This window comes from Gorilla gorilla, chromosome 1, assembly GCF_029281585.2.
Source record: "Gorilla gorilla gorilla isolate KB3781 chromosome 1, NHGRI_mGorGor1-v2.1_pri, whole genome shotgun sequence".
NCBI classification, from domain to species: domain Eukaryota; kingdom Metazoa; phylum Chordata; class Mammalia; order Primates; family Hominidae; genus Gorilla; species Gorilla gorilla.
This window is the reverse complement of record NC_073224.2, coordinates 89117036-89139527: the sequence shown is the minus strand read 5'-3', so window position 1 is coordinate 89139527 and position 22492 is coordinate 89117036. Positions and strand designations below refer to the sequence as shown.

The 22492-nt window shown below is 47.5% G+C and overlaps 1 protein-coding gene across 2 annotated transcripts in view; it reads left to right on the top strand.

The window, feature by feature from the left end:
• Positions 1 to 2711: 2711 nt before the first annotated feature.
• Positions 2712 to 22492, top strand: part of RCSD1 (RCSD domain containing 1) — a 76145-nt gene continuing 56364 nt past the window's right edge. The window contains exon 1 of one of the 2 annotated variants that reach the window (XM_019026221.4): positions 2712 to 3093. In XM_019026221.4, the coding sequence (XP_018881766.4) occupies positions 3088 to 3093 (6 nt within the window). In that variant the 5' untranslated portion in view covers positions 2712 to 3087. The remainder of the gene's footprint in view (positions 3094 to 22492) is intronic. The other variant, XM_019026225.4, reaches the window with a different exon arrangement.

Here is a 22492-nt window from a genome sequence, read left to right as displayed (position 1 = left end):
GATTATAGGCGTGAGCTACCGCACCTGGCCTTTTTTTTTTTTTTTTTTTTTTTGTCAGAGTCTTGGCTCTGTCACCCAGGCTGGAGTGCAGTGGCAAGAATTTGGCTCACTGCAACCTCTGCCCCCCAGGTTCAAGCAATTCTCCTGCCTCAGCCTCCCGCGTAGCTGAGATTACAGGCACACGCCACCATGCCCGGCTAATCTTTGTATTTTTTTAGTAGAGATGGGGTTTCACTATGTTGGCCAGGCTGGTCCCTAACTCCTGACCTTGTGATCCACCTGCCTCACCTCCCAAAGTTCTGGGATTACAGGCATGAGCCCAGCCTGGTGTTTTTATTGTTAGTTACCTGATGACCTCTACTTATTGCATGGCTGGTTCTGGCTATCAGGATATATGAAGGGGAAGGCCCAGGGTAGAGTGAAGGAAGTGGTTCCGTGTTAGCCAGCCAGACCTCCAGAGAGAGAGGGGAACCAACTCCTCGGAAAGTCACTTTCCCTTCCCCTTGGGCTGTTGTTTCCTCCCAGCCCCCAGAGCAGCCAGTTACAATCCCAGATAACCCAGCAAACCTGGGTGTTTATCAGCAGAGTTACTGCTATTCTGGCTCCTGGAGATCTTCTGTAGGGACAGAAGAAGAAGATAAGGGGAGTACACACACCACACCTACTCATGGCTGCCTAAACACAGCTTGGGGCTACCTCTTGGTCCCTCCCTCCCCGTTTTCCACCCCCTCCCTCAGGAGAAGTCCCAGTCTGGGGCCCAAATAGCTCTGGAGCAGCATTAAACTCTGCACTGGGGACCCAGGAGCATGGTGGAGGCCAAGCTTGTTTGCTTTGTGGTCATCTGTTCTCAGCCAAGGGAGGCCTGAGCAGGGCGTGGGGAGCAGCTGCAAGTCACCTTGGGTGACTGTGATGTTATCTAGGCCTAACGGTTTCCTCTGGGTAAGCACTTCCGCCCTCCTGTTTGTGAAGCCAGAAACCTGTGCTGGGGCAGCCCCATTCTGAGCACAAAGGAGGACTAGGTAGAGGGAGAAAGGAAAAGGCCCTGTGGAGCAGAGTTAGAAGACCTGATAGTAGACTATGCAGTCATCACTATGTCCTGCACCTTTAAAAAGAAAGGAAAAAAGCACAAGCAAAAGTGTGCCTTGCAGGTTACCAGTAAATACCCTTCCTTACTGCCGACTCTGCTCTAGAGTCTTCACCTGAGCAGCCATGTGGCTGGACTGGGAGGGGCCTCACTATTAATTCCTGGGAGTGAGGGCTCTTTTCACTGGGTCCCCGAGTGCCTGTCTCTAAATAAAAGAAATATCAGGCTCTTATTCATCTGAAGCTTGTACATGGGGCTAAGCATGATAAAAACAGCCACTTTTTGCAGAGTGCCTACTACATTGTATAGGTGAGGAAAATGAGAATCAGAGCAGTTAAGTGACTTGTCTAAAAAATACAGCTAGAAAGTAGCAGAGCTGGAATTCAGCCCTCAATCTGTCTGTTCCTAAAACCAGGGGTCTTCCTCTATGCTTAGCTAAGCTAAAGAACTAGAAGCCACTCTGGCATTAGGGCTGCCAGTGTTTTAGAAAGTTGGGCCTTAGAAAGTTCTAGGACAGGAAGGAGGCCATATTTCTAAGACTGGTACCCAAAGCAGCAATCTAAGTGCCTGGAAGTGCAAAGATGGTGCCGGGATAACCAGAATCAGGGTAGTCTTTGTAGCAGGAGCAGACTCTCAGCCTTTTTTCTCTACTGTTTCTCCACATGTCTCTTCACAGCGCTCACCATCACCTGTCCCATTGCCCACCTCTGATGGGGCTCCCCTCCCCTGGTTGAGCTGGGGTTGGGCGGGTGAGAATGCTGTGGGATAACCCAGAGGCGTCATATACCCAGCCAATACCCTGGCACTCACAGGTCTCTGAAGGCATTTTCCTGTTTCTCTCTGCCGAAGGGTCTGAAGGGGGCCGGGATCCGGGTACCAGGGAGTGACCCTGGTGCAGATTCCAGTCCCCGAATCCCTCCCACGCGGTCTCTGCTGCCCAGCCGGGATGGCCCTAAAGGAAGGTTGCTATGCTGGGCCCTATGGGAATCAGATGTTGAGCATCTTGCCCTTTACTATATTTAACAGGAATGGAGACGAAGCCCTTTAGCAAGCAGCTTGTGGGAGCCAAAATTCCCACAAAACCGAATGCATCAGTCAAAGCAAGGTTTGAAGAAAAGATTTACCACTTCAGGGAGCTTGGAAAACTTTGCGTGGATTCCTGATTTTCCTCCTCCTCCTCCTTCTCCTCGTATACAGATGATAGATGGATAGATGGATAGATAGTGGTTTCCTGGAAGGTGGAGAGGAAAAGAGGTGAGAAGGGAAAGGTGGTTCCCGTCGGCGCCACGCTGAGCTCTGAAGCCTCGGTCAGAAGGGCTCCTCTTTTGGTAGAACACAAACGCCTTCCACCAGGGAGGGTCCTCGAACTCCACCCAAGAACTGCAGGGAAACCAGGTATGACAGTAATGCAATTTTAAGAAGAGGGAGAGGAAGAAGGAAAGCAGGAAGGATGGACACAAAAGAAGGAAATCGAAAAGAGAGGAAACAAAAAGAATTAAAGGACCACTCTAATTCTTGAAGGGACAGGAAAAAGAAAGAAGGCGCATTAAGGGAGGGAGACGTTGAGAAGGACTGAGACCGTGGCAAAGCCCAGGGTCCTGAGAAACTTCGCGAGACAGAGGGGCCCGGCGGCTGCCCATCCCCATGTTTGGGCACATGGAGTCGTGGCTCCCGCTCTTGAGTCCTGCCCTGGGAGGGACAGTATCTGTTTAGATTTGTGTCTAAATTTAAACCCTGATCGTCGGCCTCCCTCCCCGCTCCCCACCCTCCCCTCCCCTTCCTCCCTCCCTCCCTCCTCCTCCTTCCTCGTTCTCTCGCGCAGGGCCCCCGCGGCCGGGGCAGTCCCGCAGCCGAGCGCAGCCCGGCGCGCGCCGCCGCCCACTCGCCCTGTGCCCGCCGCAGCCCGAAACTGGCCACGGCCGGGAGCGGAGGGGACAGCGGGGATCGTGAGCTCCGGCCCGAGCGAGCGGGTGCGTCTGCCGCGGAGTCGGCACCTGAAGGACATGGAGGTAAAGGATCCCGGAGGGAGACGCGGGGCTGAGCGGTGAGCGGTGTATCGGGCGCCCCTTCCCCGGGCGGCTGCCCCTGCCCTGAGCATGGAGCACGCGGCTCATCGCTGCTGCCAACTAGAAGGGCAAATGCCTGCTGTTCCGACGCCTCCTTGACCAACTCCGAAGGATCGTCCCTGGTCCCACCTAGGACACCCGGGTTGGGAGGCTGGGGTTGGTAAGGAAAGACCTCAGAGGGAGAGAAAAGGGCTTTCCTAGAGGCCCGGGTATTTTGGTTAGGAACTTAAATGCTAAAAAAAAAAAAAAAAAAAAAAAAAAAAAAAAAAGTTAGGTGCAGCCAAGGTTTGTAAATGGGTAAACGTGTCAGCAAAAACTCTGCAAGAAGGCAGAAGCCCTTGAATCTGAAGAGATGGGTATTGAAAGAGAAACAGAACTGGCAACACGAGGCCAGCACGTCTTCGTGGGTCTGTGGGCTTCCCTTTTCGCTTTCGGAGTGGCATTTTAGAGAGTCCAGTTGTCCTCTTGCTTCTGAAGTCCTTCCTGTGTCTGTCGCATCTTCTTCCATAACTTTCTGAAAGCTCCCCTTACTGGTCAGTCGAATGACATTATTTCTGATAAAACTTAAGACTCCCTTGGACACCCCTGCCTCTGAAGCTGTGTGTATGGAGGTATGCTGGCCACATCTGCAGGCTTTGCCAGAGGGAGGCCCCGCACTTCTCTGCCTGCTGAGAGGAGGTCTGGGGACTTTCCTTGTTCTGTTCCAACCTCAGCAGAGGAGTGGTTGGGTGTATTCCCCACATCCCTCTCTTCTGCACATCTTGGGGCTTCCCTGTGTTTCCTCCTTGAAAATGAGACCTGATATGTAGCCCTAAGTCAATCTTAGTAGGACCTGGGGCTTTTGAGAAGATGCAAATGTTATATAGTTTAAAGGTGATTCCCACTCATATTCAAAAGGAAACCTGTGTTGCTCACTAGACTGTGGTCAGTGCAATCAGGATTCACAGTTAACTCCGCTATCTCTTCCCCGCTCCAGGCTCTGTGCCTGGGCCCTCGTGGTCTTTTTATTTTTTTCTTTTGAGACAGGGTCTCATTCTGTTACCCAGGCTGGAGTGCAGTGGCACAATCTCAGCTCAGTGCAACCTCTGCCTCCCAGGCTCAAAGGATCCTCCCACCTCAGCCTCCCAAGTGGCTGGGACTACAGGTGTGTACCACCATGCCTGGCTAGTTTTAAAATTTTTTGTAGAGACAAGTTCTCACTATATTACCGATGCTGGTCTTGAACTCCTGGGCTCAAGTGATCCTCTAAGCCTTGGCCTCCCAAAGTGCCGGATTTGCAAGCATGAGCCACACCACTCCTGGCCCTGGTTGTGTTTTCTAAGCTAGACTCTGTGCTTGCCGGCAAAGCTTCATGACTTCTCTAAAGGGGCAATAAGTTTGTCCTTTAGAGAAGTCAGGGAGCTGTATTCAGGCATCCAGCCCAACCAGTTGTCTTCAAGGAACAGGGAATCACCTTCAAGGAGACTTTATAGACTGCAAGAACCACTGGAGTCTAATATGGACCCTCCACAGAAACATTTGCAAGGCCAGGAAGCTCCAGCAGATTAGGGCTGGCGGTGAGGCACGCACACAGCGAAGCTCAGCAGGTGGTGTGCACACATCCACCCAAAGATCACACAAACACAAAACAACAGGGTTCTCTCTGAGCTGGCCACTGCTTCAGGACAGAGGAGGGAAATGGCCCAGGCAACACCCAGCTTCTTGGGTTGGGTGAAGTCTCCTTAAGAAATTGTTTTAGAAGTGGCTTCCCTCTTCTGGAAGTGTACAAACTGCCTTAGGCCCCAGGCTGCAGATTCACTATGATGTATGGCCTGTCTAACCTCTTGAAGAAACGGATTGGAGATAAGAGAAAAGCAACTCTTAGACTTCAAGCAGGTTGCTACTGGAGGGCCAAATGCAAGTGTCAACTTTGTTCTAGGAAAACAAGGAGGGTCTCCTTCCACAGAGGCAGTTTCTCCCCCCTCAGATGAGGAAGGAATAGTGTATGGCAGAGCCCTGAAACTATCAGCTGAGCAACTTCCTGTGTGGCTTGGGGGGTGGAGGGGATTGCAGTAAAAGAGAAGGCCCTCCCTTATTGAGATGTGTAGTAACTTATGCAGGATTCCACCAAGATACCAAAATCACTCCCGTGCTAGGGTTTGGGAGGGACGCAGGGAAGGAATCGCTCAGCCAGCCAGAAGCCTGACAAATCACCCTGCGTCTATTGCAGGGCATCAATTTGCTGGTTGGACAGTGGCTGCTTTTGAAGTTTCTTTGTCCAAATGCCTGGAAAACAAAAAACAACAAAAACGAAACAAACAAACAAAAAAACAACATGCAACTGCTAGTGAAGAAAGTAAAGAGGAAATCTAGGGGCCAGGGAAGTGACCATTCTTAGCCAGGAAGTAAACTTTTCATGGTGAAGCATGATATGCAGGAGTTGGATTTGGGGGTTTCTGAAAATCTCAGAGTAAAACCCTCTTTTGAGAGGTGAAACTCAGTTTTGGGACATGAAAGGGCTACTGTATCTGGAAAGAAATTAAGTTATATTACTTCTCAGTACTAGGAATCCAAACCAGACCAACGAGTGTTACTCAATATTCATTCTCTAAAGCTCACGTACCTATTGGAAGTCTTTGAGAGATCTTTTTTTAAAGTCACTGTTACCATTATCAAAAACATCAGTCTTCATCCCTCATAAAGCCCTGTGGAATAAACAAAGTATGGATGCTATCTGATCCCTGCCTTTTAAAAGCTCACAACCCAATAAAGGGACTATATCCTGTCATATGTATATAATCTTCAAATGCATAAATGCCAGTTGAATACTGCTGCAGATCATGAGTTCTGCAGGAGTTCAGACTAGATTAGGTTCAGAAGAAGCCCTGGAAGAAAGATGTGGGTAAGTTGGAGAAGGTATAAGGAATGGGCACAGGGAGAACATGCCAGCTTTGTCCAGCTGGCTGGGAAGGAAGGTAGGAAAGCAGTAACAGAAAAAAATGAAAGTAATAAGATAAATCCAAGGTCACTGAGTATACTAGATGCCCAGCTAAGTGAGTGAGTGGGAGCTGAAATCCAAGTCACTTGGAGGAAAAGGTTACTTTTTGTTCATACAAAATCTCCTTGCCTAGTTGAGCCTCAAATGGGTGGCTTTTTCTAATTCATGCAGAGGCCATCTGCAACCCTTGAAGGCCAGAGTTGTATGGCCCTGGATTCTGCTCCATGGACAGTAGGAAACTCTGAGAGGTGTTGAGGCAGCTGGCAGCAGTGATGTAGCCAGGATGATACAGCAAAAATGCCACTTCATGGAGTGAGCAAGGGAACCAGGTGAGAAAGCATCTTTTCGAGTACAGGTATATTCTGACTTCAGGATACAATAAGAATGGAGAAGATGGAAAAGAGTAAAGACCATGCGCTGGAAGGAAAGTCAGAAATCACCAAGCTGCCCAGAAGAGTGAAGTTCTCTATGGTGCCAGGGAAAATGGCAGTACCAACTTTTACAGCTCCATACAAAGCCTTTTGCAGGCAGAGATTGTCTCATTGGTCTTTGAGTCTCCAGAATGAGCACAGTGCCTGGCATATAGTCATATAATTTGTCAATAAAAGTTTGCTTGATAAATGATTAGCATAAATAGGGAACTCCTTCCCCTCTCGGTCTGTAGCTCAAACGTCTCCACCTCTGGAAGGCTTCTGTGAAGCCCCCAGACTCTACAGCACTCTCAGAGCACTTTGTTCAAGCCACTATTAGAACACTAGGCAGAACTGGAACTGTCAGCCTCCCTAACTGTCACCCCGGAAGGCTCCTTGAGGGCAGGGGCCATGTCTTATATATTTAGAGCCTAATGGGCACCAAGAAAGGCTTGTTGCATGAGCAAATATTGAAGAGGGAAGGAAGATCAGGGGTTTTTTTTAACAAGCAGTGTTTAGATAAGCAGAATGTCCACCACTCCCTAAGAAATACAAACCTGTTATGATACAAATGTGATTCTCCTCTAGAAGAGATAATAGGTAATGCTATTGTGGATAGGAACCCAGAGGACAGAGGTGTGTAAAGAAGGAGCTGGAGGCGTAGGATGTCACATTTACATTAATATTGTTAGTCACTTAAATATAAATTGTGTGCACTGCCAATAGCCTGAGGGCACTTGAAAAAAAGTATAATTTTCGCTGACTAAATCCCTTGTTTGTTCAACTAAATTGTAGGCACATCATGGCACTGAAAAAAAAATCATAAATTTCTAACTTAGGTGGAGACAATAAATGAATCCTTTTCTCTGGGGTAACTGCAAATCATTCCCAGATATTATTTGTCATTCATGGACCTACTCAGTATTTATTGGGCCCTTATTACATACCAGATCTTGTATTTTAAATGTTACTTAAAAATTATGGAGCTCTCATGTCTTTACATTCTCACAGACTGTCAGTATTACTATGATGAGAGTGTGTGTGTGTGTGTGTGTGTGTGTGTACATATTGGTGTATATAATGTGTTTGTTTTGTGACCTACTTTTTCATCCATATCTTTTTACTTCAGTAAACATTTTCTACCACATTTTTTAAAATTATGGGACTAGGAGATAGAAGAGAAACATGTAACGAATCCAAATCTTAAAAAGATTATTTTGATATTTCACCGCGAAACACTAGGAGAAACACCCACAGCCTCGCTGTTTTTTGACCCACCCACCCTCTCACTGAGCCATATGTTGGCTGCTGGTTGGAGCTGATGGGCCGTAATTAGGAATTGCACAGCCTCTGAAGCTAGAGTTTGGCTCGGTGGACTTGTGGCATGCCCAAATACCCCACATTCCTCTCTGGCTCCCGCGTGCTCTGTGGGACCCTCACCGTCACACTGGCCCCCACTCAGCAGACATCTTCCATTTGTTGGACTGCGACGACGGGGGGAATTTGGGGAGTGAGACTCTAAGGGCCCAGCCCAGGCCCTATCACAGGAGGGGGTGAGTGTGCATTCCTGGAACGGAGTCGGGTTTCAGAGCCTGATCCGCAGCGTGGCTCCTCACAGCACTGCGAGCCAGAGCTTGGCGCGCGCGGTTCCGTGGGAAATCTGAACACTGGCGGCTCAGCAGCCCGGTAATCTTATCAGGGCCGCAAGAGAAAGCATTTTGGTTCCAGAGAAATCTGAAGGCAGCTCCGCTTTTCTCCAGTAATAATATTTAAGTCTGTGGAGCCAGCCTGACCAACCCTATTCAACTCATTAGAATCTAAAAATCTCAGAGCTCTGGGCGAAATAAAACAATCTTTAACTGCCCTCTGCCATATGGTAAGGGGATAAACCAACTCACCAAGAGGTATCTTGAGGATTTAGGCACTATTGGACTTTTGGAAAGCCAACAGCTTGCAATTTTTCTCTTACCTGGGGAGTAGTTCAACCCAAGCCTTCACAAGACAGAAGGATGGTTCTTGTAGTAGCAAAGTTTCAGTAATGCTTCGGACACAGGATGAACACTGAGTTGCCACTATCAACAGGATTGCCCTAGGAATCTCCTGAAGCTCATCACCAGAGCCAGACCCGAATGAACACTGTCCTGGTTCTTTGGTCTTCTGGGCAGTCAGCCTCCCGTTTTTTTCCTTTGGAGCTTCCTGAATACTCATCTCCTGGGAATTGTGCAAACAGATGGCTAAGCCCATGAGGCTCACCCTGTAGAGCCATTTATTTGGATGGATCAAATCCTATTCCATGGGAAGGGCCTCCAGCCAGTGCAATTCCAAATCCCAATGAGTCCCTAAGAGAGGTGCAGGGCCCTTACCTCTGTAAGAGACCCCTCTGAGATGCCATTAGAGCATATCCTTAATGAATAGTATTAGAAGCCTCCAAGCTAGAGCGGTCAGGTGGGGGCACTGAGAAATTCTGGACATTGGAACAGACATTATCCCCAGCCAAAAATTTGAGTCAGCATCATAGATGTCTCCAGCCCTTTGTTTTGAACCTGTTTGTACCATGTCAGGGCCAACCTCCTGGCCTCGAGGTAGCAGTCACTACTCTTTCCCAGGCTGAATCTTTTATAATTAATCATTAATGATTCACAGCATGCCATGCACTAGCTTCTTTTTGTTTTTTTTTTTTTGTTTGTTTGTTTGTTTTTAGACGGAGTTTTGCTCTTGTTGCCCAGGCTAGAGTGCAATGGCACAATCTCAGCTCACTGCAACCTCCTCCGGGTTCAGGCAATTCTCCTGCCTCAGCCTCCCAAGTAGCTGGGATTACAGGCATGCACCACCACACTTGGCTAATTTTGTGTTTTTAGTAGAGATGAGGTTTCACCATGCTGGTCAGGCTGGTCTTGAACTCCTGACCTCAGGTAATCCACCCACCTCAGCCTCCCAAAGTGCTGGTATTACAGGCCACCACGCCTGGCCCATGCACTAGCTTTTTAGTTAGATTCAGTAAGCACACACTGAGCCCTTACTGCCTGCCAGGCACTGCAGATCTAAAGGGGTACGTATCTACCAGCTTGCTGACCCTTGAAGAACTTGCAGTCCAAGAGGGGAGACAAACACCTAAACAGATTATTGCAGAGTAGGGATGAGAGCTTACACCCACAGAGGAGGAGCATCAGCCTGGGGCTCAGGGAGGGCTTCCTGCTAAAAATAATTTCTGAGTTGAATCTTGAGGGGTGAGTAAGAGTTAACCAAGGGCAGAAAATTGGGAAGAGCATTCCAATCAGAAAGAGTGACAAGAGCAAAGCTACTGGTGCAAGAAACAGCACGGTGTGCATGGGAAATAATAAGTAGTTCATTCCTGGAGGATAAAGCAAGATAAAGATATTTGAGGACTAGATGGGGAGTACAGGAAGTGTAAGTTGCAGTTCCTGCCCTAAAAGGAACTCATTCTATTTGGGGAAACAAGATATACCCAAATGACATGACATAAAAACATGCAAGATAGAATCTTGATAAGTTCTAAGGTATGTGGGCGTTCAAAAGCTCCTCTAATACAAGGTAGAGAAAACTAGCTTCCTGTGCTGGGGATTCCTCCACAAGTGCTGCTCTTCCCCCACCTCCTGGCAGCCCTAGGGTGCAGAACACACAGGAGACCTCAATCTAATGGCAGCACGTGCCTGCCTGGGGCCTGCCCCAAAGGCTCCCGCTAGAGAAGTTGATTTGAAATAGGCTCCAGGTCCTGAGGGAATGCCTTTGGTCAAGCTCACCAAAAAGCCACCCCAAGTCCTCCTAACTTCTCTGACAGAAAGAGGGCTCTAGGAATAGACCACACACACACACACACACCCCTTCTGTTCCCACTCACACTTCCACCTGCAGCCCCGCTCATTCCTTCCACTATGGCCACACTTCCTGTACACCCCCTGAAAAGTCAGCGTTTCTCCTGCTTGCCCAGAGGCAGACAAGGGATGCACCAGGGTGGACTGTAGAGCAGCAGCCAACCACATGCATCAGCCCAAACCCAGTAAGCAGTGCCGCTGGGCCTTGTGGCTGCTATTGCACAATCCAGCATCCACGCCACAGGTCACAGAGAATTTGCATCTCACAATGTGCCGCAGCAGGCTTTGGGCCTCCTCTGAGCCTCCCCGCTAGACCCTCCACCTTCAATAGTTCATTCCCAATGCGTGAGCTAAATGTACGCTTTCCCCACCCTTCTGGGCTGCCCACCACGACCTCCATCTCTGAAGCACATTCCCAGGATTCAGGTTCCTGGCTTGTCATCCTTTACAGATATGTTTTGATGAATAATGGGAAATTCATTTCTGAGCAGCCACACCGATGTCAGTGTGGGAGAGACCTAAAGCTTGTTGTCATGGTAATTACTACCACTTGTTGAATGCCTACTATATATAGATGCTGTGCACAGATTTATTTCTTTTAATCTTCATAAAGTCATATTATGTTAGTCTTCTAGGAAAGGATGCTGAGGCTTTGAGATGCTTAAATGATGTGCCCAGGGTCTAGAAGGTAATTACCAACCTTCTAACATTTGAACCTACCCTAGCTGGTGGGATCCTGTCCCTGTTCTTCCTCTTGCTCTGGAGAAACTCTGGCTTCCCCCACAGCACCTGTGTGGGCTCTCGGTGAGACAACATGCCCCTCAGCCTGGCCAGTCTTCCTCCAGCTCAGGCCAGGCTGTGGTGGAGGCCAGCCAGCTCAAGGCTTGGCGCTTGTAAGGCCTGGCACAGGTTTACTCCGAGCCCTCCTCTGCACAGCTAAAAGACTTCTGAAAGGCCCCAGTTGTGTCTCTGGGTGAAACTGGTGCCCACACCTAAAGCAAGACAGGAAGATTTTTCCAAATTCATTTTTAGGGCTTTGGAGTTTTGAGAGCAAGAAAGAACCATAGCAATTTCTTCCATCCCCTTCATTTTAAAGATGACGAAATTGAACATAAGCGATTTACCAATGGTCGTACTTAAAGTCAGTTAGTAGCCAAGTCAAGAGTTAAAACCAAGGTCCTGGTCGGGGGCGGTGGCTCATGCCTGTAATCCCAGCTCTTTGGGAGGCCAAGGCAGGCGGATCACGAGGTCAGGAGATTGAGACCATCCTGGCTAACACGATAAAACCTCATCTCTACTAAAAATACAAGAAATTAGCCAGGCATGGTGGCAGGCACCTGCAGTCCCAGCTACTTCGGAGGCTGGAGGCAGGAGAATGGCGTGAACCTGGGAAGTGGAGGTTGCAGTGAGCGGAGGTCACGCCACTGCACTCCAGCCTGGGTGACACAGGGAGACTCCATCTCAAAACAAACAAACAAACAAAAAGCAAAAACAAAAGCAAACAAACAAACAAAAAGGTCCTCTGACTCCCAGCACACTAGGACGCCTTTGACCCGCGTGTTCAAATGAACTCATGTATAATGACTTTATTGATTTTGCATTTTTGTGTATTGTCTTCTTGGCTCTCTGAAGTCCTCCACACAGTGGTGCTCAGCTCTCTAGGTCTTCCCTAGCAAGCACGACTATCTGTGGGGATAGGGTGGGTAGGGAGAAGAACCATTTTCATGCTCATTGTTTTTATTTCTTTGTTTGTTTGTTTTGAGGCAGAGTCTTGCTCTGTCTCCCCCAGGCTGGAGTGCAATGGTGCAATCTCGGCTCACTGCAACCTCCACCTCCCTGGTTCAAACGATTCTCCTGCTTCAGCCTCCCAAGTAGCTGGGATTACAGGTGCCTGCCACTGCGCTCAGCTAATTTTTGTATTTTTTAATAGAGACGGGGTTTCACCATGTTGGCCAGGCTGGTCTTGAACTCCTGACCTCAGGTGATCCACCTGCCTTGGCCTCCCAAAGTGCTGGGATTACAGGCATGAGCCACAATGCCCGGCCCATTCTCATTGTTTTAACAAATGCCAGGAGACCCAGAGCTGAGGCTAGGAGGGCCCAGCTACCCTAGCTGCAGCGCCATACCTTGTTCTACTAGGCTTACTTTCTCCGATGCCCTCAAGGGGTCTTTCTGGGGGAGCCCCTTGGCCCCTGTTGTCCAGTCATGCCTGAATCCCCTCACAAAGGCCTGAATTTAAGTACTGGAGAGGAGAAGAACAAGGATGATTCCAAATGCTTGTTTTCCTTGGGGACACAAATGGGAGACTCAAAGAGATGCCTGGCACTCCAGGCTGCTATACAGTGCGGAAGTGCTGCCCAGGTGGAGAATCTGATGCCAGTGGAGTTGGCAGGTGTATGAGTTTGCGAGGGCTGCTGCCGTAACAGATTACCACAAACTGGGTGGCTCAAAACAACAGAAACGTCTCCTTTCATTGTTCTGGAGGCCGGATGTCTAAAAGCAGAGTGTCAGCAGGACCTCGTTCCCCACTAAGGCTCGAGGGGCGGCTCCATTCCATGTTTCTTTTGGCTCCTGGTGGTTGCCAGCTTCCTTGACTTGTGGCCGCATCATTCCAGTCTTTGCCTCATCTTTGCCACACCTTCTCCTCTGTGTGTCTCTTATAAGGACCTGTGTCATTGGATCAGGACCTACGTTGATAATCCAGGATGATCTCTTCATCTCAAAATTGGTAACTACCTCTGCTAAGACTGTTTTTGCACATAAGGTAACATTCACAGGTTCCACGGATTAGGAAGTGAGCATATCTTTTTTTTTTCCTCCTCAAGACAGGGTCTTGCTCTGTTGCCCAGGCTGCAGTGCAGTGGCACAATCATGGCTCACTGCAGCCTCAACCTTCCAGGGCTTAAGTGATCCTCTCACCACATCCTCCTGAGTAGCTGGGACTATAGGCGTGCACCACCATGCCCAGGTAATTTTTGTATTTTTAGTAGAGACGAGGTCTCACTATGTTGCCCAGACTGGTCTTGAACTCTTGGGCTCAAGTGATCCTCCCACCACAGCCTCCTGAAGCGCTGGGATTACAGGCATTAAACACTGTGCCTGTCCAGGAAGTTATCATATCTTTTAGGGGGTCACCATTCACCCCACTATCGCAGGCAACATGCTATCCATATAAAGGTAAAGGACTTGGGGATTGGAGGAGTGAATCCTGGGTTATTGTTAAGCTATATTATAACCACCCCCCAAGCCCCCACTAGTGCCTTGGCTGCAAATTACCAAGGAGTATTTATTGACACCTGTTGTGTGACTAATTTCCTGCCTCTTAGGTAGCCCGTATATGCAGCTGTGTCATCCATACCCCTAGTGCCTGGGTCTGAGCTATAATTCTCTGTTCAGAGAGCTGCAGTTGGGAGGGGAAGTCTGTCTCCAGGCCGCTATGGAGCATTTCCATGAAGCCATGAGGATCACCCCCAACTCATCTGGTCACTTTTCAGGGAGATAGCTATGGTGTAAGCAGGCTGGGAAGAGCCACTCAAGATTATCTAGGATCACCACCACCATTGTAAAGGATCATGCCTAGCAAGATTATAAAATCCTATTCTTAAATATCTTATTCTTTCATTAATCCCTTCATTCATTTATTTAGAGATGCACCAAGACGCTACCAAATGCAAATTAATAAGACCAATCCTGGCCGGGTGCAATGGCTCACTCCTGTGATCTCAGCACTTTGGGAGGCCGAGGCAGGTGGATCACAGAAGGTCGGGAGTTTGAGACCACCCTGACCAACATGAAGAAACCCCATCTCTACTAAAAGTACAAAATTAGCCGGGCGTGGTGGTGCATGCCTGTAATCCCAGATACTCAGGAGGCTGAGGCAGGAGAATCGCTTGAACCTGGGAGGCGAAGGTTGCGGTGAGCCGAGATCGCGCCATTGCACTCCAGCCTGGTCAACAAGAGTGAAACTCTGTCTCAAAAAAATAAGAACAAGACACAATCCTTGCCCTCAAGAGTCATACAGTCTGAAGGTAAAGAGGGGACATAAATGAAAGAAGTAATTACAAAACAGTGTGATTGGCTCTGAAAAGGCAGTGAGTAAACAGTCCTGTTGCATAAATAACAGGACAGGCTAGTGTTGCTGTAACCATGCCACAATCTTAGTGGCTGAAAACAACAAAGGTTTACTTTTCACCCCTGCTGCAAGTGCATTGAGGGTTGGCTGGGGGCTCTGCTCTGGCTCATTTCTTGTCCTCCCTCTGAGACCTAAGCTGTGGGAGCAGCTACCCCTTTGCTTGTTGTCATGGCAGAAGGAAGGAAAGTTCTGGAAGACTCACGCTGGCCATTAAATGCTCTCTTTTGGAAGGTTCCTAACTATCCACGTGGCTCCACTTAACCATAGGGGCAGGAAGTACCATCCTCTCATGGCCTCCAAATGATGAGAGCTAGAAGTACTTCACAAACATTGTTAGTGGCCTGATAGAGTCTTAGAAGCCTTCACAAAGCAGACGATCTTTGAGCTGTGTCTGGAAGTAAGACTGTGTCTTTCAGGCTGACAAGAGGGGGAAAGCCGAGGGAGAAAGCGTTTATCTGCACCACTCAGGGCTCATTCGCTTGAGTCATACACAGCTTTTGTGGTCGGAGATGTTCTTGCAGATTGCAATGAAAACTGCTTCATAAGCACAAATAATGTTTTCAATGATGTCTGCTGTTCTTCATGCTTTGGGGGTGATTGAGAGAGGCAAGTAGGTTTCAACGAGAAGCTAGGGGTGCAGATATGCAGGAAAATATATCAGAGAAATATAAACATAAGCGTTAAGGGCATCTGTTTAGACTGTTTCTCAAGCCTCTTAGTCCTGGAACAGCCAATTCCATGGAGCATGCCACCAGGAGTTGCAACTTATAGCCTAGGTGGCTCTTGGGAGGTGGACGTCTTTGTGACTATGTGAGCAGCATGGAATTGTCTATGCCTTTTGATTGGAATGCACTCCCCCTTGGTGAAAGGGAATCTATGTCTTTTTTCTACATGCAGTTATATAACACTTAGAATCACCATTCTTTCCCATAAGCCTTGTACATAAGCCCTACCTTTTGTCCCTAAGGAAGGAGCTGGTGAAAGTCAGCCTGTGAGTAACATTGGAATTAGGCAGTAGAATTTGAAGAAATGGTAGCAACAGACAGACCTCTGCTCCCTTAAGGCTTTCTTTGCCTGATTATTGAATTTGTAGTAGATCAAGGGGGATGCCATACAGAGAAAGACCATCAATCCTGGGTTTTAGATTCAGGGTCAGTTACCAGCCTCAGGATCCCGGTCAGTTCCATGCTCTGTAAAACCGATACCTGCTTTACCTACCTTCCAAGGTTATTTTGAAAAGGAAGTAAGATTATGCATGTAATAAATATCTTATGAAAGTACCTTGAAGCGTTCAATTATTTCACAAATGCATGGTGGTGGTGTTATTAGTATTTATTAAACTGATATTGTGAAAAATTGTAACAACCCTGAGTGTGTCTTCTGTAAGAAAGCACTGGCGCTCTCTGTGCCTAGTGGAAGGTGGGAGAAGGGAAGGCAAAGAGGGTGACATTGGTGCACATGAGCAAAGTGAACCTTTCCAATATAGGACAAAGAGGCTTTTTATAGCATAAAGGAGGTTTTAAGCTGTGCAACAGTAATAGGAAAAATACTTTACACTTCTACCACACTTTATTTTCAAAGTACTTTCCCGTATCTGTTCAGCTAAACTGTAAGCTCTGCAAATCCCCATCATAGGTCCTAACATCCAATGATGAGCATAATGTATGTCCAACACATCCTGTGAGTAGATGCAGGAATGCAGGCTTCATATGCCTCATGGGGAGGCAGTGCAATGGCTTAAGGGCTAAGAGCACAGAGAGCCATATGGCTGGGTTTGAGTTTGACTTTGCCATTTACTAGCTTGCGACCTCTCCATGGCTTGGTTTTTCCATTTGTAAAATGGAAATAATGATAACACCTGCCTGCTAGGGTTGTTGTGAGGTGTGAATGAGTCGGTGGTTGTGTAAAGTGCTTAGTGCGTCGCACATATTAGGTGTGATGTAATCGTTTATTGATTAAGGAAAGAGGCTTTTATAATCATTTAGAAGAGAACAGCCTCCTGCGCTTTTGGTGCAGCTCTGACTGGGACACGGGATGGACAAGAGGACATCTGAAGTTCTCCTCCAGCCTGAGAGTTTGACAGAGGGGTGGTTACTGCATCCTGCATGCAAAACTGCCGGTAAATCTCTCTGGGCTTCTGTAGGAGGCTGGGTCTTGGGGGCAATGCTGGAACAGTATCCCACATAAATCCATACTAGAACCTGGGAGACTAGGGGAGCCTTGGGCATAGAATAGCAAATCCAAGTGTCAGGCTCACGGGCAGCCAAGACCTGCAAGAAAAAGGGAGTCAGTCTCCTTGGCTCAAGAAATACATTTTGGCTGGGCACGGTGGCTCACGTCTGTAATTTCAGCACTTTGGGAGGCTGAGGCAGGCCGATCACCTGAGATCAGGAGTTTGAGACCAGCCTGACCAACATGGAGAAACCCTTTCTCTACTGAAAATACAAAATTAGCTGGGTGGCATGCGCCTATAATCCCAGCTACTCGGGAGGCTGAGACAGGAGAATTGCTTGAACCCGGGAGGCAGAAGTTGCAGTGAGCCAAGATCGCACCATTGCACTCCAGCCTGGGCAACAAGAGTGAAACTCTGTCTCAAAAAAGAAATACATACATACATACATACATACATACATACATACATACATACATACATACATTTCAAAGAAAGGGAGGGAAGGAGAGCAGATGGCAAGTGTATTTTTTGGGTTCACCCTGGTAGATCAATGAAATGAGGAGGTAGGAAATGGGAAGGAGAGCAGTCTGGAGTAGAACTTCCCTTCCACTTCCTCCCCCCACATACCTGGGTTGCCTGTACCCTGACAATTCCTTACCTTTCACACCTCTGTGGGGAGGCCCCTGCCTAGGGAGCTGAACAGGGTGGGATTCGGAGACTGCTAAAACAGCTGCAGGGATTGGACAGTAAGAGGCTAAGCGTTCAGAACAGAGCCCCTCTCCCTGTCTAATCTGACATCAGTCCTGATCTTTCCAACTGGGCTTAAGGAATTGAGTGCTTTCCTATGCCAACAAGGGTATTCTGATTTCTCACGTGGTCACATTACTTGTATTACAAAGGATTTTTTGACAAGATGTATTCAGTGCAGGTTGAAGTACCTTGCCCAAAGTATTTTGATTAAGGACCCCAGGTCTTTCCTGAAGAAAGTCTCCAGTGGCAGGCCACGGGGCTCTATCCTTGGCCCTGATTATTAAACATTTTTGTTAATGACTTGGATGAAAAATAGAAAGAATCCAGATGACCCACAGCTGGGGTAGTTAATATGCTACGTGACATATTCAAGTTCAAAATGATTTATATAGGATGGGATGCTGGGCCAAAACCAACATAATAAAATTAAACAGGGATGAATGTAAAATCCTCTGCTTAACTTTAGGAAAATTTCATGCACTAGCATAGGACAGACCTGGCTTGGAAATACGCATGCATTTGTTCCACAAATATTTATTGGGCCTACTGTATGACAGATGCTGTCTGGATTCCTGGAGGGAGTAAAATATAAAGACAGTGTCTCAATAAGCTGGAGGTTTAGTAGTGGTGGTGCCAAGAGATAAGATGTGTCCCCAGATAAAGCAGGGCACAGGACATGCTAAAGTGTTCTATAAGCAACAAGACCATGAGGCTGGGGAATTTCACAGAGAAAGAACATTCTCAACTTGTTCAATTGAAGAAGGCTTATTGGGAGAGGGTGACATCAGAGTGGCCACCAAAAACTAGGAAGAATTTTTTTAAACAGGTGGTAATAATGAAGGCGCAAAGAAGGGGATGGTGGTGAGAAGCTAGTGTGATGAGAAGAAATGAAGGATGCCCACGGGGAACTGTGAGTGCCCTAAGTGACTAGAGTGGAAGACCTCTTAACCCACATGTGTGGGTGTGGGTGCACATGTGTGTGCACAGCAGATGGGGAGAGGGTGGGTAAACACTGTTGGAAGGACTGGATGCAGTGAGGTGGTGCACACATTAGGGAGACAGCACTGATGCTGCCTGCTTCCCTCAGTCTGTCATGAAGGTCCTTGCAGAGTGGGGCTCACGGGATGGAAGGGATGGAAGGAGCACTGGAGGGCCATTAATTAATCTAGAAGCCGAAATACCAGTTGAGAGGCCAAGGCAGCGGTGAGAGGTGGCCTTTAGAATGGAAAGGCAATGAAGCTGCGAAACCAACTGCGGGAAGAATCCACAGTGCAGATTTGGTATTTGGTTGGAGACTGTCACAGGGGCAGAGTTAGAGAGAAAGTGATCAGAATGACTGCGTTTTCCATCTAGGACCATGGAGAATTTTACTGGTTGGGGGGTGTGGAAGAGGCTGAGTTTTGGTTGAGGCATTGACAGGACACCCTGTTGGAAATTCCGAAGTGGAGTTTGGAGGGCTTTGGGCCAAGGCGCAGCTGGGTGGTCATTCGCGCAGCAGTGGTTCACCGCAGGCCTGGGTGGTGAGCAGCGGCTATAAGGAGAGAAGCAGGCCAAAGACAGCTCGGGACAGCCCTCACATTTGAGGAATGCCAGGACGACTAAGGACAGTAAAAGAGGGCTTGGGAGTTATAGCCGACCATAAGCTAACACTTTTCTAAAAAAAAAAAAAAAAAAAAAAGTAGAAAGACTCAATTTTGTGTGAGACTTAGAGTTTTTTTCTTTTTCTTTTTCTTTTTATATTACTTTAAGTTCCGGGATACATGCGTGCAGGTTTGTAACATAGGTATACATGTGCCATGGTGGTTTGCTGCATCTATCAACCCATCATCTAGGTTTTAAGCCCCACATGCATTAGCTATTGTCCTGATGCTCGAGTTTCTAATCCTGCCTAGGCGTCATCCCCAGGACTCTCCTTTGTGTGACCCCCTCCTTTCCAGAGCTCTTTCTCAAGCTCAGGGAATGGATGCCTCAAGAGAAATAGGATCCTCAGAACTTCCGGGGCATCGCCCAAAAGCTGGGGTAGTGGTAGCCAGGTAGAGAAGCAGGTAGAGGCCACTGCGGTGGCTCATGCCTGTAATCCCAGCACTTTGGGAGGACAAGGAGGGTGGATCACCTGAGGCCAGGAGTTTGAGACCAGCCTGACCAACATGGTGAAACCCCATCTCTACTAAAAATACAAAAGTTAGCCTGGCATGGTGGTGCATGCCTGTAATCCCAGCTACTTGGGAGGCTGTGGCAGGAGAATCTCTTAAACCCGGGAGGCAGAGGTTGCAGTGAGCCGAGATCATACCATTGCATTCCAGCCTGGGCAAAAAGAGTGAAACTCCATCTCAAAAAAAAAAAAAAAGAGAGAGAGAAGGGCGTAGAGGCAACAGAATTACTTGTCCATTACGCACATGTCTTTAAGTGCTTTTAGTGTTAATCAGGCTGCAGGTTCCACAGCAAGCAATTTATAACCCACAGCAAGGCCTGCATGAGGCATGTTCTTATTTTTAAAACAAGGGGCCAAGCACGGTGGCTCACACCTGTAATCTCAGCACTTTGAAGGCTGAGGCAGGGTGGACTACTTGAGCCCAGGAGTTCAAGATCAGCCCGGGCAACATAGTAAGACCCCATCGCTACAAAAAAAAAATAGCAGTGCATGGTGGTCTGCCTGTAGTCCCAGTTATTCAGGAGGCTAAGGCAGGAGAATTGCTTGAGCCTAGAAGTTCAAGACCAGCCTGGGCAACATAGTGAGACCTCATCTCTAAAATAACTAACTAAATTAATTAATTAAATAAAATAAAAGCAGTGCATGGTGGTGCACCTGTAGTCCCAGCTATTCAGGAGGCTGAGGCAGGAGGATTGCTTGAGCCTGGGAGATGGAGGCTGCAGTGATCTGTGATCACATCACTGCACTCCAGCCTGGGTGACAGAGTAAGACCCTATATCAAAAATAAAATAAAACAAAACAACGATAAGACCACAACCAATAAAAATTCTTTCTAGAAAACCCTAGGACTGGTCAGGACATTTTCTCTAGTTTCTAGTCACTTTGTTTTAAAATATTAATTTGCTAAAATTAAGCTAATCTTAAATATTTTAAGATTTAAAATTCATCATCTTAACACAACTATTTTCTTTTTCTTTTTTTTGTTCCTTGAAATCCTCAGTTATATTCCTTTTATTATTTTTTAAAGTTGGAATAAAAAGACAATCCTGCATAATATAACTACTTCGAATTTTCCACATCTTTATTAGTTTTAGCCAAATGCATAATTCTTACATAATTGTAATCAGTGTATATACAACTCTGTACTCTATCTTTTCTCTTAACATTATTTCCAGGTCAGTATTCTTGTTCCTCATAGTCATATTTTCATTGTAAATGTCTTCATGACACTCTGTTATACAAATATATCATAATTATTTAATCATTTTTCTATTTTGGAACACGGCATTTGCTTTTACTTTCTCCTTATTACAAATAACATAGCTATAAACAGTACATGTATCCGTTTTCTTCTTTTGAATTATTTCTCTGGAAGCAATTCCCAGGAGTGGAATTATTAGGTCAAAGGATATGAGTGTCTCTTGACAAGCATTGCCAAATCAGCCCTGGCCTTCCTTCCTTTTGCAAAGACTCACTGTATGTACCTGGTGCGTACAATTGCAGGCTCAGCGAGATGTGCCAGGTATGAGACGTGAGGTGAGAGCCCTCCACTAAGCCGGTTTAGCAAAGAGCCCTTTCCTCCCAGTGCCTTCCAGCAAGTCCTGTGGTTCCCCCTCCACCAGCAGGGAGCGGACAGGAGGGGAGCACAGGAAAGGGGTGTGGACCCCCTGGAAATGAAGCAATCATATGGTAGTTCCCGCTGGAGCAGCTGCAGATAGGGGGAAGTTACACACCAGTGATGGGGTGCGGGCAACAGTGAGCCCGGGGACACCAGGACACCAAGAATCTCACCCACCAGTCAGGGGTGGTGGCAGAACACCAGAGGGTTTGGGCTGAACTCTAGAGAATGATGGGCTGGTCCTCTAGGAAATCCCTTGAAGTCCTGAGCAAGAGTGGCCTGAGTTTGGGAGGAGAAGCAATCAGTCACTCGCTTGCTTAATAAATATTTAGTAAGTGCCCACTGTGTCAGATTCTGTGCTGGGAATTCTGGACACAAAAGGTAATAAAACTTGGATCCTGCCCTCAGGGAGCTTGCAGTCTAGTAAGACAGTCAGAATGATAACAAGTGATTGAAACAGTTTGGTTAAGTATTCTAAGAGATCTGTGCTCAGAACACAGATCTGAGTATGACCTAGGTATCTTGCCCAGAGTGGGGAGGGGATGGGGGAAAGAAAGGCTTCTTAAAGGCAGTGAAACCTCAGCTCAATCCAGGAGGACAAAGAGGGAATGGATAGTTGAAGGGTGAGGAGGAGGGTGTTCTAGCTGGAGGAAGTAGCGTGAAAGAGGACAGTGTGCAGGATCCAACCAGATTGAGTTGGTAAGCCAGGCAAGACCTCGAGAACCTCTTCAGGGCTTGATCCGGGAGGTGCCGGGATTTCTACACAGAAGGCGCTTTGGGCTACAGTCTAATTGCAAGGGGAGAGTCCAAGGGGCTAGCCTTGACACTGTTATTTGTATAACAAGCATACTTTTCACCTAAAACGGAATATGTATTTGGTGTGGCTGATGATATTATGGGGTGTTACAGCTCTCAAAAACCACAGCTTGGCCTCACCACTTGTTTTATTCCCAGAGTGATGGGGGGACAGAAAGTTACATAACCAGACTTGAATTTCAGGAAGTTGGCTCTGGCCGTGGTTCAAGGAATGGATTGGAGAGAGTATGGTATGAGGCCTTTAGAAGGCTGGTCATTCATATGGACTAAAGACCAGGAGAGCTGGGTTTCAGAAGGGACTGTGGGGGCAGAGAAAGAGAAAAGGAGTTTGAGAGGAGGATCCTTCCTCACAGGGACAAGAATTTTCTATCTAAGGCCTAGCTGACGACTAAGGGAGAGGACAGCATTGTTCCAAGGGACCTGTGTGTTAATGGGGATGTCTGGGTGTAGGCATAACATTTAAAGGACAGACAGACCAGGG